The sequence below is a fragment of the Leuresthes tenuis genome, unplaced genomic scaffold, assembly GCF_036924035.1.
Source record: "Leuresthes tenuis unplaced genomic scaffold, fLeuTen1.0.hap1 SCAF_7, whole genome shotgun sequence".
Lineage (NCBI taxonomy): Eukaryota > Metazoa > Chordata > Actinopteri > Atheriniformes > Atherinopsidae > Leuresthes > Leuresthes tenuis.
Genome location: NW_027325361.1, coordinates 18,010,212 through 18,027,622, shown reverse-complemented (window position 1 = coordinate 18,027,622; position 17,411 = coordinate 18,010,212). Strand labels below are relative to the sequence as shown.

Sequence of the window (17,411 nt, the reverse complement as noted above, 5' to 3'; positions counted from 1 at the left end):
GGAAGGAAGGCCCGACACGGCAGGAAGTGATGAGAGTGAGAATGTATGTTCAAAACTGTAATTTGGAGCACAATCCTCTGGATGTAAATTTAGTCATTCAACCCAAACAAAAATTAAAGTGATGAGGTAATCAGATTACCCGATAAACACAGGCACACACACCGGTATACTTAGAGAAAAGCCAGTGTTTATTTGGTGCAAGCACATAATAGAACATAAAAAACAAACCCCCACAAATGGCCAGTTATGCATTTTCTGTAGGCGTGTCCAACCTTTTGACAAGTAATGCAATTTTCTTTTACTTTAAAGGAAAACTACACACAAAGAAGGCATCTGTTGAGCTAAAACTTAAAACATACATACAAACCTGTGGCTAAAACAAAATGCACTCTAAAAAGTACATGCCGTTTTTTCACCATACAGAAAACTGGCCACAAACTACACCCGAACATTTTTTTTACGTTTTTGTTTTAACCACAAATTAGTTCTAAAGTCAAAAATCATGACTCGACACAGAAATTCCAGCAGGTGGTTTAAATGTCGATGCAGGCGACGAATAAAAGCACAATTTAGCCTGTGGATGGATAAATCTTACAATGTTTTTCACTAGTGGTTGCAAGTCCAACGTCAGTTCGCTTCAAATGATGATTCAGCTGATTCTCCAGGATAAAGTTTCAAGATGTCGAACCAGTAAACCGAAACCCTCAAATCTCCATCTACTAACATCGATAACGCACTTCCTCTCCATTCGTGTTTTAGAATTTTACTTTCAGTGCCTCTGGATTCGACTGGAATGGAAAAAAAAATTAATAAATCTTAACAGAACACACACAATTCCATCAAACCACAGAAATGACCTGCTACATAATAATAAAAAATAAATATGCACAGTATCAAAATCTGTTCGCAAATATATATGTGACATACAGTGTCAAGACCCCAACGTTATTTAGACAAATCCTTCATACAGAACATGTGAAATCTTTACATTAATAGAAAACAGGCAACAACACAGTGATTAGCCAGCCGGTTTTTTTACAGATCCCCTGACTTCCTGAGTTTATCGAATGCTTTGTTTGCTGCGAGTAATTAATAAAAAAAAAAATTCCGTTTTTCACAAATAAATTCCCTCGTTTAGACGGAAAGAGGAAATTATAGCACTCCATTTTGCAGCGAAGATATAAACAGAGATGACTGTGCTTCCACACACTGATGTAAATGTGTTTTTCAGTCTTTAATTCATTTTGTTGAGTGGGAAAAAAAAAAAAAAAAGGAAAAAAAATAATTCCTATTAGGAGTTGAAGTATTTGTGCTCTGATGGGGTGACTCAGGGTTCAATGCTCCGCCCCCTGCTGCTAAACAATTACACTTACGCAGAGCGTCTGGGGTTACAGGGAGAAGTCAGCATTGCCACACAAGGAGCCGGCCTTTGCTCGGACCTTATTACAGACTACCTCCGGATATCTGCCCTGGTAAAGAATGTGGCTCACCGCATCCGACAAGCTGAGCTTCTCTTTAGAATTTACAATATTCTTCGTCAATCTATCAAAAAAAAAAAAAAAGTGCGACCTTGTCTCATTTTTTTGCCTTTTATAGGTTTTGTTCAGAAGGTCCAAAGGTGGCCGGGTGCCGGCAGTGGTCCTACGAAGACCCCATCAGCACACCGACGGGAGGCGCGGCCTTGCTCTCAGTTGGGGAGTGCTGGTAAAAGGTGTCCGTGTGGTTGACCCGCAGCAATGGTGGGATGCTGGAGGACCGGATGTGGAGGATCCTGGTGTTTGAAACTTCACAGTCGATCTGCATCATCACCTCGAACTCTTTGTCCCCTATAATGCTGTCTGTAGTGGCAAGAAAGGAAGAGGAGTGGATTAATAAACTCAAGACAAAAGCTATGCTTGCTAAGCTGCATTCATTTTTCATCACAATAGCTGACATGTTATGTTGTCTTGCTTGTGTCAGTGCGACATGATAAGAGGGTTTTTACTTTGGGAGGGTTTGGAGGAAAGTTTGAAAGGGAGGAAAGAGGTTACGAGGCTGGGTAACAGATGAAGTCCAGAGGTGAGTCACACTCTGGATTTCTCCATCATGGAGATAAACAAAACAGCTCTAAACAAGAACAGGACATGCAAATTTAAGAGGGGAAAATTAGAAAGGTCTGACAAGAGAGTGTGGAAGGGAGAAAAGGAGGTATGCTGCGCTCGGAGAAGTTGGCAGCGCCGAAAGACTGAAAGTAATCGTTGCTCGAGAGTCAGGCTATTGTGTTTGAATGAACCCAGCGGCCGCAGAGAGAGTACAGGTTGTTATAAAAGATGAATGCTGTATGTTCTCTCAGAGTCACTGTAAGATACAAACGAGCAATTACTTTGGCTTTCTCTTGAGAAATTCGGCCTGGATTTACTCCTGGTGGTTCATGGTTTGTGGTCTCCCACAGCCAAACTTTACTCTTGGGAAAGAACATTCTTTTAAGTGGACACTCTTGTAAAAAGTCTTTGCTAGAATAAGGTAGTAACAACATGTTGAGTGAACCTGTGTGTATTTACAATAGCAGACATACTGAAAACTTGAGGCTTCCATTGTTGGGTCTGTGGAGATGACATTCCTCATCTGGGGCACACCTCAGTCTCAGTGCACTCTTATATGACCCAGAAATGGAGCTGTAGAAGTCTTTAAAATGCCTGGGCAATGCAAGCTGTATAAAAGCTGTAGCCCCCCCCCCAAAAAAAAGACACCTGTGCAAGACATCAGGCTTCTTTTGCTTCAATGTGTGATTTCAAGGGACATATAGGAGCAGGAAGAGCTCATCAGTTTGTACAAAGACCATATGACAGCTCCTTCTGCAACTGGCAGATTTCATGGATGGTTGTAGTTAGACGGTTTGCATTTATAACACCGAGTATGACTTCATCCATCAAGCTAAGCTACCACCTTTGCACCGACAATGAAACTGCAACATTTCAGTTGGCGTAAGTGTTCCAACAGACAGCTGCGGAAGTCACCCTGTGTGCATTTAGCTTTTTCTCACGCTCCGTCTATCAGAAAACTTTCTGAAGTCGAGCTGGGAAATGAGATCACAATAGCCATTTTCTTCTCCCGTTCAAAAGGCACAAAAGGGCTTCTGTGATACTGTACTCACACACTCTTTGCAAACTCATAATTGATAGCCAAGACTTCATTTCATCCATCTTTCACTAGATTGCCAAACTGATCTCTAACTCCTCGAGGAAGCCCGAACGCACGCAGCCACAATGTCCACCTTCGAATAGTAACTCTTTGAAGAGGCTGCCAACTCCACCGTCCTACTCTGCATGGCCTTATTTCCCCCTTTTTACTGGTGCCACCTGGAAACATTCCAGTATGTTTCAGCGACACAGTGAGCTGGCGTATGCTGATAAGGGCCTAATGTCTGGCAACAACACATTAGAGGAAACCTGAGAGAGCACCTCAGTGGGATGTTGGCTGCCAGTTTGGAACAAACTCTGAGTAAACTTTCATGAAGGAAGCTTTTTTTTTTTTTTTTTTTAACCCCATTTACATTAGGAAGGAAGCAAGTCATCAGCAAGTCTAATGACTTCGAAACAGCAGTCGGACCAACTAACAAAACTTATTGCCCCAGTTTGTCCATTGAATGATTTACCAAAACGGCACCAAATTGCACCGTATCCCAACATAAGGTCACGGATGGGGACAAACCAGAAGTATAATCTAAGATTTTTTCAAGTTTTTACTAAAGAACATTCTGCTAATATTTGGTTTGAATTCATAAAACTGCTTTTCTCTTTTCTCTAAGTGTACAAGCCAATAGTGGCCAACGAAAACCAACGAAAAAAGTTATTTGGAGCATTGTCGTGTCTGAATTGACAGAGATGGGGCGGAGCGAGTAATTTGCCCAGTTGAAACGTGACCAGCTGCTCGGGGCATAAGCTCTCGTGATGAAACACTACTTGGCTATCTGGTTACCCAGAACCATCAGGAAAATGATGAGCAATCTAAAAGTACGCAAAAGAAAAATGTACCTTTTGGGCACCATTCGAGTTAAAACATTCCACATAATTCTATATCTAAGATTATTGTATTTTGCAATATGGCGTAGCTTAAACATTTGGGCTGGTGCGGGTGTACTCAGCTTGGGGAGGTTCTGTTTACACTAGAGGGGGAGGAAAGTCTGAACCCCAGGTCTGTCAGTGTTCTTGAGTTGCACCTTGAACTCCCAGTGAAAGCTGCCCGTTAGCCACAATGAACACGTATAATCCCAGAGAGGTAAAAATAGACCGTGGTGCGTTCCTCCCTCAGTTGATCCACCTGTAAATGATGTCACCCCCAAAAACATTCCTCTCCCCCGTTCACATCCAAACATGTCGCTTTGACTTGATTGAGCCACTTTCAGACTCAGATCATTAAGTAAACACACCCTTCAGTCCTTATAAGGATCCAGTGGCTTTCATTTTCTGAGCGACTCAAAGAGGCAATTTTAACAGGACCTCTGAAGCGCAGACATGAGGTGAAACAGACACAGACGAGGGCTTACATCAAGGTCCATCTCCGATGTTCAGCTATCGACAAAGATGAACCAGATGATCACCGCTGATTAGCCAAGTCTATCCACCCCTCTCCAGATGAAAACCATTTAGTGGCTGTAGAGGGAAGGCATTCCTAAAGAAGAGCAGTAATAGGAAGCTGGAGAGAATTATCTTCCACTGTGGGGCAATCGCGCTTCCTAAAGAATACGGTGCCTCTACTTTTCCAAGGATGTCGACCACTTGAACATGTACATTTGCACTTAACTCACTTCAAAGTTTCAAACAAAGACAGCATAAATCTGAAATGCTACTTGAAGGCTGTCATCTGTGCGACACATGGGGCTGCGAGGAGGCTGCAGTGTGCATGTGTCGTGCTGCAGAGGAATCACAGTCAGCTTCTGCTTTGTCAGCCTCTGTTGGCTTGTTTTTTTTGTTTTTTTTTTTACAACAATCCTCACTATCACGTCAAAGAGGAACTACCAGAAGGAGTAGTTGTGTTATATTCCAACAAACAACTGAGGTTTACCGTCTCTAAAAAAAAAAAAACAGGGCCAGCTTACTCGATGCAATCTAACTAACATCTGAGGCAGGCTGAAAAGAGCACAGAGCTTCGAATTTGTAACTTACTGCAGGAATCCACGACAGATCATGCCAATTGAAATGATCTTTCTGGAGCAGAAGCTATCCCGACCTGATATCTCTCCACGAATGCCACCTTTGTTGAGCCATTTCAACAATTAGCCGAAAGCAAAGTCTTGGTTTCACTGTTTACTGCCATTTCAACAAGCCATCTGACCAGCATGGACCCTAACATTCCTCCCTGACAAGACGAACCAAGAACAATGTTTATCAATCTTTATCCAACATCCCTCTCCCAGAAAAGGGAGAAGAAGAAAAAAAATCTCAACGGTCGAGTCTTCTCTGCTGACTGAAGGGCTCATATTGCATGACTCCCTCCTCACAGGGTCAGATAAAACACTAATCTAAACTGTTGTTTGTGCTTTGCCAAAGACAGACAGGCAGATAGCAGAAGAACAAGATTATTCCTGATATAAATGCCAGTTAAACTGCCAATACTAACAGGCTGTCTTCATACCAGCTCACATAATGAATTATTACAATCTCTCGGAGCAAGTCGCTTTGTGAAAAACAGGCTCCATTAAGTAAATTAAGTCCGAGTACTTTATTAACAGAGACCCCCTTTCCACAGACTACTGTAATGACCCGACTTTCACACGATGTAAGGACAATCCAGCAGATCTGAGAGCCATGGAGGAAAAGTTGGATGAGCTCCTGAAAATCAAGAACAAGTTGTTGTTTTTTTTCCTTCTATGATTAGCAAAATACCAATATTGCAATAAAAGCCCAGGAGAAAGTCCAGCGAGTGGACAAAGGTACTGTTAAAATGTTTCCAGTGCGTTTGTTTTTGAGGGCAGACGTGCAAGTAAACGGGTGACTGCTTCTCAAATGGGCTGGTAAAAAAACGGAAACCAAGCGCACTCAGACTGCCACCCACTAAGGCAAGCTGTGGACGGTGAGCGCACCCTTCGAGAGAATATGAAGTCAGGCGAGCAGTATCAGTGGGCCTGAATTTGGTCGGGCAGTCATTTCATATTTCATCACTTGTGTACAACCATTAAGTATGAATCTGTCATGTGTTCTTAAACCAAAGTACTTACATTTTCATGTAAGATCATTCTTAAATGAGGAATTCTAACATTCCTGCTACATAACGCCTGAAATAAATGCTGAACAGAGAGACCTTTTTTCCCCCCAGTATCAACTAATAAAGCATATAATCAAGAGAAGAAGAAGACAAAGTTCAAGCACTTAAAGTTTGCTGTAGGTGTCACAAGGGGTACCTTTCAGTTTGCACGAACAATCCTTAATGCGGTCTGTTTCCATTGAGGTGTTTGATGCGCAGGACTCACAATGTCACATATTAATCTTAGCAGCTAAAACAAATATATCAACTTCGCAACCCCAGAAAATACAGACAACAGCCGGGGGAATGATGGATGTTGTGTTTCCCAGTCCGACTAATTTTGCAGTGTTGATGGTGATGTGTCATCGTCTGCAGTGAATGCCATTCACTCTAAATGGTGAATGTTGCTGTGGTCTTTTCAGACCTTAACCAATCATTGTTCAGCACCTGAGAGCGACCTACAGCAGAGTATGTACTTTAACAGCCTGGATGAGATTGGCTTTGCTGCATTTTGGAAGCTAAAGGACAAAAAGCCTAGTTTAACTGTTAGTATTCTGTTTGCAGATCTACCTCAAAGAGACGACAGGACCCCCTAAATAAGTTTAAAAAGGCAATAAGTTTTCCATTTTAGTCCTTGAAGGTTTTTTTTTTCCCCCTAAAAATGTCTCAGAGCATCAGTAATGCATTCTTGTGGGGAGACGTGTTTCTGAATCTCCTTCCAGCTCGCCTTTCATCTGTCGCACTGCGTTGAGTGACCTGACTCCCCAACTGTTATGTCTGTGCTGCAGCACTTACCATTTATGTTCATGGCGGGCAACACCAACGACATCTTGGGCCGACTTCCTTTGTTGTGGTTGGTGGCAGGAAGTAGAAGATGATCCTGAGAACATAGAATACATAGTCATTGCAGGGAAAATACAGTTGACTTGTAGCCAAACGACAGTACGTGTTTATCAGTTTGGAGCCAAGTTTATAGCTTGCATCACCAACTTTAAGCACATCAGCGATGCTGCAGCCATTTTGGGAAGCTAACAGGCGGAAAATGCCCCTCAAACTTGTGTCGGTACTGATATACTTGGAATTTCTTAACCGCGTGAAGGAAAAGGACCACACACAGAGTTTGAGATTTCATATATGTAATTTATCAGAAAACTGAGCCAAAGCCAAACAGTTCAGATCCCGTCTGTTACACATGAACGAATGCACTCAGAGAAAGCAACGGGTTTGACACAAAATATTCAAGTGTAGCGTTGTTCTTCATACCACTCACTGCAACCTTTTAAAACACGATTAATAAACTCAACGTGCCCCATCTTGAAGCAATTATTGTTCTCATAACAGCACGAGGAGGCCGAGATCGAAATGACATTTAAATCCCTATGAAAACAAATTTCACATTAAAGTGCTTGAACCATACGCCACCTCCATGACACTATCTGCTTGAAAATTTCGTTTTGTAGGTATTCCTTGAGGCATTTTGAGTTTTCCTGGAAAACTGTGATAGAATGTTGGCAACACATCCTGCGTTTAAAAGCGCACACGTATGCACATTCTAATTATACGATCAGTGAATTCAAAGCAGGGCTGTTGCAGAGTAGCGGGGAGCCCTTTGGGTCAGTGGAGACTGATGCGAGTCGTGGTCCAACACGAGCCCTGATGGATGAGTGTATAACACCTGGGTGATAAGCTGGAAAAGCAGACAACTTAGTCATTTAATGTGTAATATAAATACAGAGATCATTTTGATCACAGCTGACCAATCTGTAACTTCTGTTTTAGGAAACATAAAAATGCAGGCAGAGAGAGAGAATAAAAAAAGCAGCACATCCTCTACAGCTTGTAAAAGCGATGACTGATAGAGGAATGGTCGGATTTTGGGAAAGTGATAACAGACGCGTGAAAAAGCAATACGAATTTTTATTTTTAAAAAGTTCCTCTTCTTGACTTTTATCTAAACACTACTTAAACTGACCAATCAGTGTAAATTCATTCTTAACGTTGTTCTTTTTTCTGACAGAAGCACTAGGTGTCATGCGCTCCCTGCATTGGAAGGCCTAAAGGATGAGCAATTAGTCACCACAGGCAGCATTAAATGCAAAGTACGACAGGGAGTCCTTGACCGGAGGACAAAAAGAGGCCGGAAAGCAACGGCCACATTAGTACTCATCGTCAGGGGACCGGCCAGATTGTCAAAGTTACACACAAGCTGCAGCTGCCATGACAAAAGTTGGAATTTCCTTGAACCTTATTGGACAGGATCCGCGGTGAAAGCCAGCAGTGTTTCCACGACCTCACCTCAATGCACGCTTACATCAGGTCACAGATGCTAAAACAACACGAAAAGAACTTTGATTTCGTCACTCTATTCCACCCCGAAACAGAAAGGCAGGTGGGACAAATGAAGACCTACGGTAACTTTAGCCTAAACATGCCGGTTTGTCTAACCCGGCCTTAACCCAACGTGCTGGAGTGAGTGACAGCGGCTGCTGGAGAGGGTGAAAATAGGCCACGATAAACTCCGCTAAATATTTTCGCCTGGAGGGATAAAAGTGAGAATCGGTGGTGATTGGCTTAATCTAAACAAATTCCAAATTTGATCCAGAGCTTTGGCAGTTCTGTAATAACATCATAGGAACTGGAACCAAAAACAGAGGCACGGACAAACACACACACACACACACACACACACACACACACACACACACACACACACACACACACACACACACACACACACACACACACACACACACACACACACACACACACACACACACACACACACACACACACACACACACACACACACACACACACACACACACACACACACACACACACACACACACACACACACACACACACACACACACACACACACACACACACACACACACACACACACACACACACACACACACACACACACACACACACACACACACACACACACACACACACACAACTGAAACCCAGGAAACAAAATACAGGCAAATAAATCGAGAAAGCTAATAAAGTGCAGTAAGAATAATAATTAAAAAAAAACTGTCACACTGACGTACAGACCTATAATCTGAAATCTTTACAAAGCTATTTCTTTCAGCATTTAGTGTTTCTGTGAGGGCTTAGGTTAACTCAGTGGCACAGCGTTTTTTTTAACAGTTCATAATGATCCAGGGCTTTCTTTTCCCAGAGTCCTTTTAACGCAGCTGTTTGAGCACCTTAAGTTCAAAATGTCTGACGTGCTTTTTTTTTTTTTGTCATTTAAAAAGGCGCTGGTGTCGTAACTATGTTTGAGGCGTCAAATCATTTTGGCAGAAGCTGTTGCCCTGGTTACTGAGAAAATAAGAGGAGAAACGCTTGTGGCTACGTGTGTATCCCCAGTTAAACTGTAGCTCAGATAAGAATAATAAGAATGAACACTGGACACCGTCTGCTGCCAGTAAGCGTTATGTGTTAATCATGGAATGAGTAGTAAGCACATTGTGAGCCGTGTAGTCAATCTTGATGTGAATGCAGCACTTTTTGACAAGGGGGTGGCATGAAGCATTCCCCAGCACCATACCAAAACTTTCCTGAAGCCAAAAAACAACAACAAAAAAAACAACCTTTACATAATTAATAATCTTTTCCCACATAACTGGCTTATGTGGGAAAAGATTATTAATTATGTAAAGGTTGTTTTTGCTCTCAGAACACCAATCTATCAAAACCAAAGTGAGTCCTATCCACAATCAATGAAGCGCAGGCATGTTATAAACAAGATAAGACGCGTCTTGTTGACATGAAATGGAAAAGGTGATGATTATCGACTTTCACAAAGCAGAACAACATGATAAATCCCTCAAAACAAACATATGCAACTGCTTGGACAATTGATTAAAAAAATAAAATAAAAAATAAGAGATTTTTGATGGTTGCTCGAACAAACGGAGATTATGGTGATACTGCTTTGAACTTTTCAGTGTAGTGATGTGATCCAGAAAATAAATAATTCATTATCAAGTCATCAGCTTTCCAAAATTTTCAAACGTCTAAAATGACAAGAAAGCTTTGATCAACAACTTGGCAACGATCGAACTTAACTATTTACTAATCAATGTTGAACGTGTCGAGGACACAAAAGAAAACGGAGTTTTGTTCTGTAAAAGTTTTAGGCACAAAGTTCGATGCTTCTTTTAGTTTAAAACTCGCACTGTTCAGTCAAACACAAAGCTGCTCGACCTGCGGGGGGGTCGGGTACGTCATTATCCCCACTGTTGCCATGCCAACTCTTGCCAACCCTTTGTAACCTGCTTGGAGACAAAGGGTCTTCTTAACCACATGCTTCAAAACTCTTACCAAAGTAATCCTGAGGACTGAAGAGCTCAACATTGCTCAGAGAACTCAAAGGCTCTCTGAGTGATAAGAAATACTGTTTTTTTTTTGTGTGTGTGAGGCAGAAAACGATTTCTCATGTCAACTCGGAGTCAAGTTCGAGCAAACTGAGACTTACCCTTCTGAAAGACACCACGTAGAAAGTGTCGGCGCGACGATTGAGCTCATCAAAGAAGTCGCTGTAGATGTGTTGCGGTGCGTAGTATACCTGCAGCTCTCTGCCTGGATTCCTGTCGAGGAGTTACAGAGAAATTTGAACGACATCGACAATGTCTTTTTATTTCTAAAAAGCACAATTAAAAGACAGAACCTGTGAATTAACTGGTATTTGCTCTACAGATCAAGCCTGTTCACTTCTAATTGGGTGCTGATAGTCATGTGTTATATTTGGCCTTTAAGTCTTATTCGATGAGTCTTTCAGTCTCGCACTCCATCCTTTGATGGAAGAAAAATGATTCAATCTTATGAAACAAAAACTATGGTTTCACAATTTGATCCCATAATGCACGGTGGAGGCAAAAAGCTGGCGCACAGCCTTTGTCATATGGTCACAAAAGCCATGTTATTGTCATTCTGCTCAAAGAAAAAGAAGGATTGAATCCATTTGTCGGAGCTACATTACACAGTAAAAATTTGACGGACGAAAGTGGCGTGCAAGCGTCAGCTTTGAAATTCAATCCATCGTAAAGTCGTTCATTGCAAGTCAAACAAAAACGGGTAGGATGAATGTCTTCATATCATAGATCTACGCGATGCTACAGAGACAAAGAGCTAAAGAGCTTATCTGTGTAAACCTGACAGAACGTAACAGGCCTTTACTCACTTTTTCTCAGTGGTTTCTGTGTATTGGACAGAAACTATTTGGGCACTCTCATCCTCCTTATTCTCAGTTTTCTCCTAGGGAAGAACAGACAGAAGTAGCTTCAATCTCTGCCATCACACCCAGTAACTATCTAAGACAGCAGAACACACTCCTCACAACACGGTTAACACAGTAACAGACTGTTGTTTAAACACTCCCAGAGATAAAGACACACCTCCGTCTCAAAATGTCTCATTTCTAGATGTGACTTATAATGACTAAGAAGAGAGAGCGAGAGAGAAAACCTAAAATAACACATTTCATCAACAGGAGGGAATTGATTTCCTCTTCGTATGACGGGGTGAACAGTGCCGTACACGTGGGGCCATGTACAAGCTTTCAAATTAGCGAGAGTGCAAATAAGAAGCTAATTAGAGGCCTTACAACCAAGTCCCAGAATCCCTCACTTAAAACTGCAGCGAGGTTTCAAGGCTGAAAGGTTAAAGAAAACCTTAACACAAGCGAGAGGTAAAGGCATCCATCCGCTGTTTATAGTGGTCTAAAGAATGGGTACATTAACTGGTCAGGTCTGTGTAGACTGGACCTGGTGTGACAGATCTGTTGGAAAAAGAAAAAGAGAGAAAAAGAGCAGGGGGGCACTAATCCTACAGCTCCCCTCGAAGTGTTGTGTTTACGTTCTCATGGCTGCTGGACTAAACTCTGTCCAAGAAAGAGAAATGAGAGGCAGAAAAAGGGAAAGCGTGACCGAAGGTGAAATGGTGGTGAAAAGGAGGCTCTGACTTGCCAAAATACGAATGACTTGAGAAATAAATGTTTTTTGTTTTTTTAAACAAGTACCGCAATGTGTACAGCAATAAGCATCAGATCAATTCACATGCCTGTTTATATGCCTGTTTTTCCTGTTTTCGACAATATGCTGCTGTGACGTCTTACCAGAATGTTCCTGCCAGGTTTGTGATCGCCGTTATTCGGGCGCCTGGATTTGGTCTGCTGCACTTCATGACGATGAACCCAACCCCTCAACTCGTGGGCCAACCTGCCGAATGTGCACAATGCATTTTTTGTTCGTCGCAAGTACGAATTGTGGCGATTTTGTGGTTTTATACAAAAGTGGAAAAGCTTCAAATTCATTGCTCACTCGATGCACTTGGTCCTGTTAACGGGAGGCTGGCAGGGGGGAGGTGGTCTGCGCAAGATGGGATCTTTCACCACCATCAGGGCTTTGTCTTCAGTGCTAAATCAGAATGAAAGGAGCAGAGAAGCTATGAGTTAATCTGTTAAGACACAGCTATATAAGAATATCAAATAATCTGCTGTTTCCCACATGTTGAGATTTGCTTTGTATGCAGAGTGAGAGCCAACATGGCCGCACACTCTTTTGTTGTGGGTGAAAGGCCCATGATGAATTCATTAGGGGGAGGCAAAACAAAACAAAAAAAAAAAGCCCTAAGAGAGAATCTGCGTGGCTCGAATGTGATGACAATTATAATAAATTACATGAATCGGTTTTATTTTTGCTTGACACGTGCTGGGAGGCGGCGGAGCTTCAGTCAATGAACATATGCACAGAAACGATGGCCTGCACCACAAAAGGAAGTGCAGACACACGCAATAAATCCCCCACACAATTACCATAATAATGCTGAAGAGAAGTGAGTGTTAGCACCCAACAGGTCGCATCCAGCCTGACGATGACAGATGAAAGCATCGGCCCACGAGTCTTAATTGTTATCAGATGCTGGGTACACGAGCTATACTCTTGATTAGGAGCACTCGGCATTGCATGATATTCCTTCTCAGATGCTACCTCACCTTAATTACATTTGTAAAACCTTCCCGAGTGTAAATAATTACGTTCCTTGAGGTGCTGATGTAGACTGTCCACAGTCAGAGCCCACCTGAAAGGAAACGTATGCCATCGACGTAATTCCTCCCATGGGCCTCCTTGATGTGAGCCAACTGGTTGGCCTTGCCTCATGTTCCCGTCTCTAAATGCTCTGGAAATAGTTCCGCGAGACAGCATGTCAGACCACTCAGGCCTGATCATAACTCTAACTGAGGGGCCCACATTATCCTTCCAGCACACACACACACACACCTTCCTGTTCAGTGGGACCTCGAGATTAGGTTGCACATGTCCCCCCTCCGTCATTCTTCTCCCTGCTGCGTTTGGTACCGTCACCCCTTTTGTAAAGGCTAATGTGTTCCTTCCTGCCTGCTCTGGATAAATGCTGCTGGGAAACCCGATACTACTGATGAATGGTTTGCGTTAACATGTTACTTACCCTACGCAGAGATCTAACCCACAACACAGGCTAGTTATGCCATGGAGCCATTAGATTCTCTGACCACCTTGCAAAACACAATTTTCCTGACATAGGAGTCCAGGCAATGTGCCAAACAGATATGTTATTTATGCAATTTACAAATGACACTGCTGGGCCTCAGGAGTATATTAAAAAAAAAAGAAAAGAAACACAAACATATAAGCCCTTACAAAAACAGACTGTTACTAACAATATAAAGCTTAATGTCAAACAAGGCCTGGCCCAGTTTCTCAAAGCACAAGCACTGGCCAACATCGCCAGGGGCCTGCAGGCATTCAAAAAGAAGACATTTGGACAAAGTTGTTAATCAGCTGCTGCACATGTTTACACATGCCGAAATGAGCCGCAGCAGTTCAGACCGAGAGCAGGCACAGGTGCATCCTGGTTTCTTGCCATTAGTACTCAAAGAAAAATGATGTGATGGATGTCGGTGTGGTTTCAGCACATTACCTGTCTGGCATCTCAGAGGGCCTGCCGCTGGGCTGGGGACCCATTGTCAACTCATTTTCTGCCTCTGACGAGAAACCCAACAGGTGTCTGCCACTGTGCTGCATGGGAGTAACCTCGAGTTTGGAGCCACCCTGAAACAGACTGGTGAAACGGACAGCAAGGGTGTCAGGGAACAGACAGGCGGGGTGACATCAGAACCCTTGGGTTTAAAGAGAACATTTCTATAAAAAAAATTAATTAATTTAAAAAAAGAAAAGGTGCTGGACTTGGATGACTGCACAATCAAAAGCACTCTTGTGCACACACACATAAAGAAATATAACTACACTGGGTGGCATGTTCATTTCAAAGCAATCTGATCACAAGGCAGACACTTTATGCAAGAGGAAGGTCTAAAAAAAATAAATGAATAAATAAAAAATGCAGACAGCAGCATATGTACAAGCACAGACCTCAGCCACAGCGAGAACTATTAACATCACACAACTTCATTTGTTTCTTGAGCAACAAGAATATATTCATGTTTGAGCTCCAGAAAAGAAACGAATGAGTATTGTTCCAGCCCAGAACACAGACAGACAATCACAAACTCGAAAGCAGATGTTTACATCTCTGTGGAGGACTTTTTTCCCCCAACCGAAAACAAACATTTCTTTGTGACACGACAGGTCAGACTTTGTGATTATGATAAAAGAACTGTGATCTTGGTTTTGTGGAATTACACGATCCCTATGCTAGTCGGGTGGAACCGAGGCTTTTTCCACCAGCGGAGTTTCAAATGACTAATCGGAAATTGGTCAGAACTGCTATCATTACAAGCAGAGGTAAGAGAAACAGAGACATGAACATGTTTTATACTTTTGACCTCCTTCTAACTTTACAAGTGGCAAGTGTTTACATTTGCAACAAACCCGAACAGTGTTAGAAGCGTCTTCGGTTATTAGTCAGGGTCTTCGAAAATCTGGCAGCAACATGAAAGGACAGCAGTGCACGCATAAAAGCAGTGAGGCATGGCCGAGCCACTAATTATCAATCTATTTTCCAGTTAGATCACTTTCTGTCGGGATAGCACCAGACTACCACCATTAACTGGACTGAAAAACACTCACTAATGCAATGAATTTACATTATGCCAAGCGTGTCAGTGTTAAACCAAACAAGTCGAAGGCTTTTGTTTTACCCTGAAAAGAACTCGACACGCAACAAAGTCTCTGAAGATTGAACTTTTGGATGTAGAAAAAAAAAAAAGGAACATAATTCTTAAATGGGAATAGTTATGCACTACGTTCCAGAAAGCTTTTCCTGCATAAAGTCTTACATGAAAAAGATTCCCACCATGAGTCATGGGGATTGCCATTTGTTTTTTTTCCCCCCAGTAATCAAACACACGTGCATTTGCAGCGCTCCACTGCAGCTACAGTTTCTGCCATCATCAGAGCTCTCTGTTTAAATTGAATTTGAGCCACCAGACACCAAATCAAGTTGCTGTGTTAAGGACACATGAGGGAAAGACAGACGTTCACCGTCCTTCACTCACCTCGTTGGTCCAACGTTAAACACCAGGAACACCAGGACCACCATGAGGCACACGGCTCTCCTCTTGGGTGCTGTCGTCTTAAATAGCGTGTTCTGCATCAAGAAAGGGAAGAAATGCATGACAAAACATTTGTAAAAACAAACCATACTTTTTTTTATTCTTCTTCTCTACTTTCTTGTGCTACTTTTGCTGTAATTCAACACATGCACCATCATCTCCACAAAAATGTCAGTTGTGTGGCAGGATAAGCAGAGCTGTAGACGCTCGCCTCTCACCTCACTCAGCAGACCCTCCAGCTGCCTCTTGAGGTTGCCATTCTCACACTTGAGCACCTCATTCTCCGACAACGCCACTTTCAAGCGAGCTTCCAGTGAGAGCAGATACTCCTTCTTCTTTTTCCGAGACAGCGATGCGGACTCCCGGTTCTTTATCATGCGCTGCTGCCTCTGGGACAACTTTGACTAGTGAGGAAAAACAAGAATTACGTGTTTTAAAAGTCACGACTCGTGTTAAGTCACATATTCAGTCCTTCAGACACCTAAAATATATCCAAACAGGAAGGTGAAGTAGTTATTGGGACAATGAAATGTCTCTCTGGGCCACCCGTTAGATGTAGATCATAGGTTCCCCTCACTAGAATGGCATGTTTATCTATGTTCTTATGGCATTCGGTAAAAAGATATTGGTTTAATAACTGTCGTGTGAAGCACAAGAAAAAAAACACATTTACATGGGTGTTCTTGCTTAGTAGGAACAGCTTAGGGCTTAAGATAATTATGATTTCATCATGGTACAAAATAAAGCACATTTTAATAAATGGAGCTGGAGTTGCCACTAAAGACCATGACTTCAATCTTTTTTTCATTCAAATTTAAGAAATTTAAAGACATCCAGGCTTTAATGTAATCTAGACAGTCTAAGAGTGGCTTGACAGAGGAGTCTGATTTTGTGAGGGGGACGTAGAGCTGGGTGTCGTCTGCATAGTAGTGAAAAGAGATGCCGTGTTTCTTTAGGATAGAACCAAGGGGTAATAAATATAGGGAAAATGAAAGAGGGCCAAGCACAGAACCCCGTGGTACCCCACATGAGAGGGGAGCAGTGGAGGACACAGAATCGAGAAGGGTGACACAGAAGGTTCGATTTGACAGGTAGGATCTGAACCATTTAAGCGCTGTGCCGTTGATGCCCACCCACTGCTCCAAGCGAGTGATCAGAATGTCGTGGTCCAGTGTATCAAATGCTGCAGTTAAATCTAAAGTACAAGAACAACACATTGACCGGAGTCAGTGGCTAAAAAGATGTCATTAAAAACTCTTAAAAGCGCTGATTCTGTGCTGTGCAATGTTTTAAAACTGGGTTGGAAAATCTCAAGAATATTAAATAAATTTTTTTTTTTTAAATCCACGAGCTGACAGTAAATCTTTTCTAGGAGTTTAGACTGGAAAGGCACTTCAGAAATATTCCTAAAATTTGTCAGCACATTGGGATCCAGCCCAGGTTTCTTTAATAAGGGTTGCACAATGGCATGTTTAAAATTCATAGGGACCACGCCAGAGGACAGACTGCTATTAATAATTTAAAAAAAAGAAGGTTCAACCCGTCTGGAAAACCTCTAAAAAGTCATGAAGGGATGATATCAGCAGGAGAACCCGAGGGTTTCAAGTGCTTTACAATA

The 17,411-nt window shown here is 42.3% G+C and overlaps 1 protein-coding gene across 1 annotated transcript in view; it reads right to left on the bottom strand.

Moving 5' to 3' along the window:
- Positions 1-167: 167 nt before the first annotated feature.
- The window catches only part of atf6 (activating transcription factor 6), a 29,933-nt gene continuing 12,689 nt past the window's right edge, over positions 168-17,411 (bottom strand). The window contains exons 8-16 of the mRNA XM_072389641.1: positions 16,012-16,197; positions 15,737-15,828; positions 14,200-14,340; positions 12,561-12,656; positions 12,356-12,458; positions 11,423-11,496; positions 10,718-10,829; positions 7,018-7,102; positions 168-1,838 (exon numbers count right to left, since the gene is read on the bottom strand). Of these exons, the coding sequence (XP_072245742.1) occupies positions 1,642-1,838; positions 7,018-7,102; positions 10,718-10,829; positions 11,423-11,496; positions 12,356-12,458; positions 12,561-12,656; positions 14,200-14,340; positions 15,737-15,828; positions 16,012-16,197 (1,086 nt within the window). The 3' untranslated portion in view covers positions 168-1,641. The remainder of the gene's footprint in view (positions 1,839-7,017; positions 7,103-10,717; positions 10,830-11,422; positions 11,497-12,355; positions 12,459-12,560; positions 12,657-14,199; positions 14,341-15,736; positions 15,829-16,011; positions 16,198-17,411) is intronic.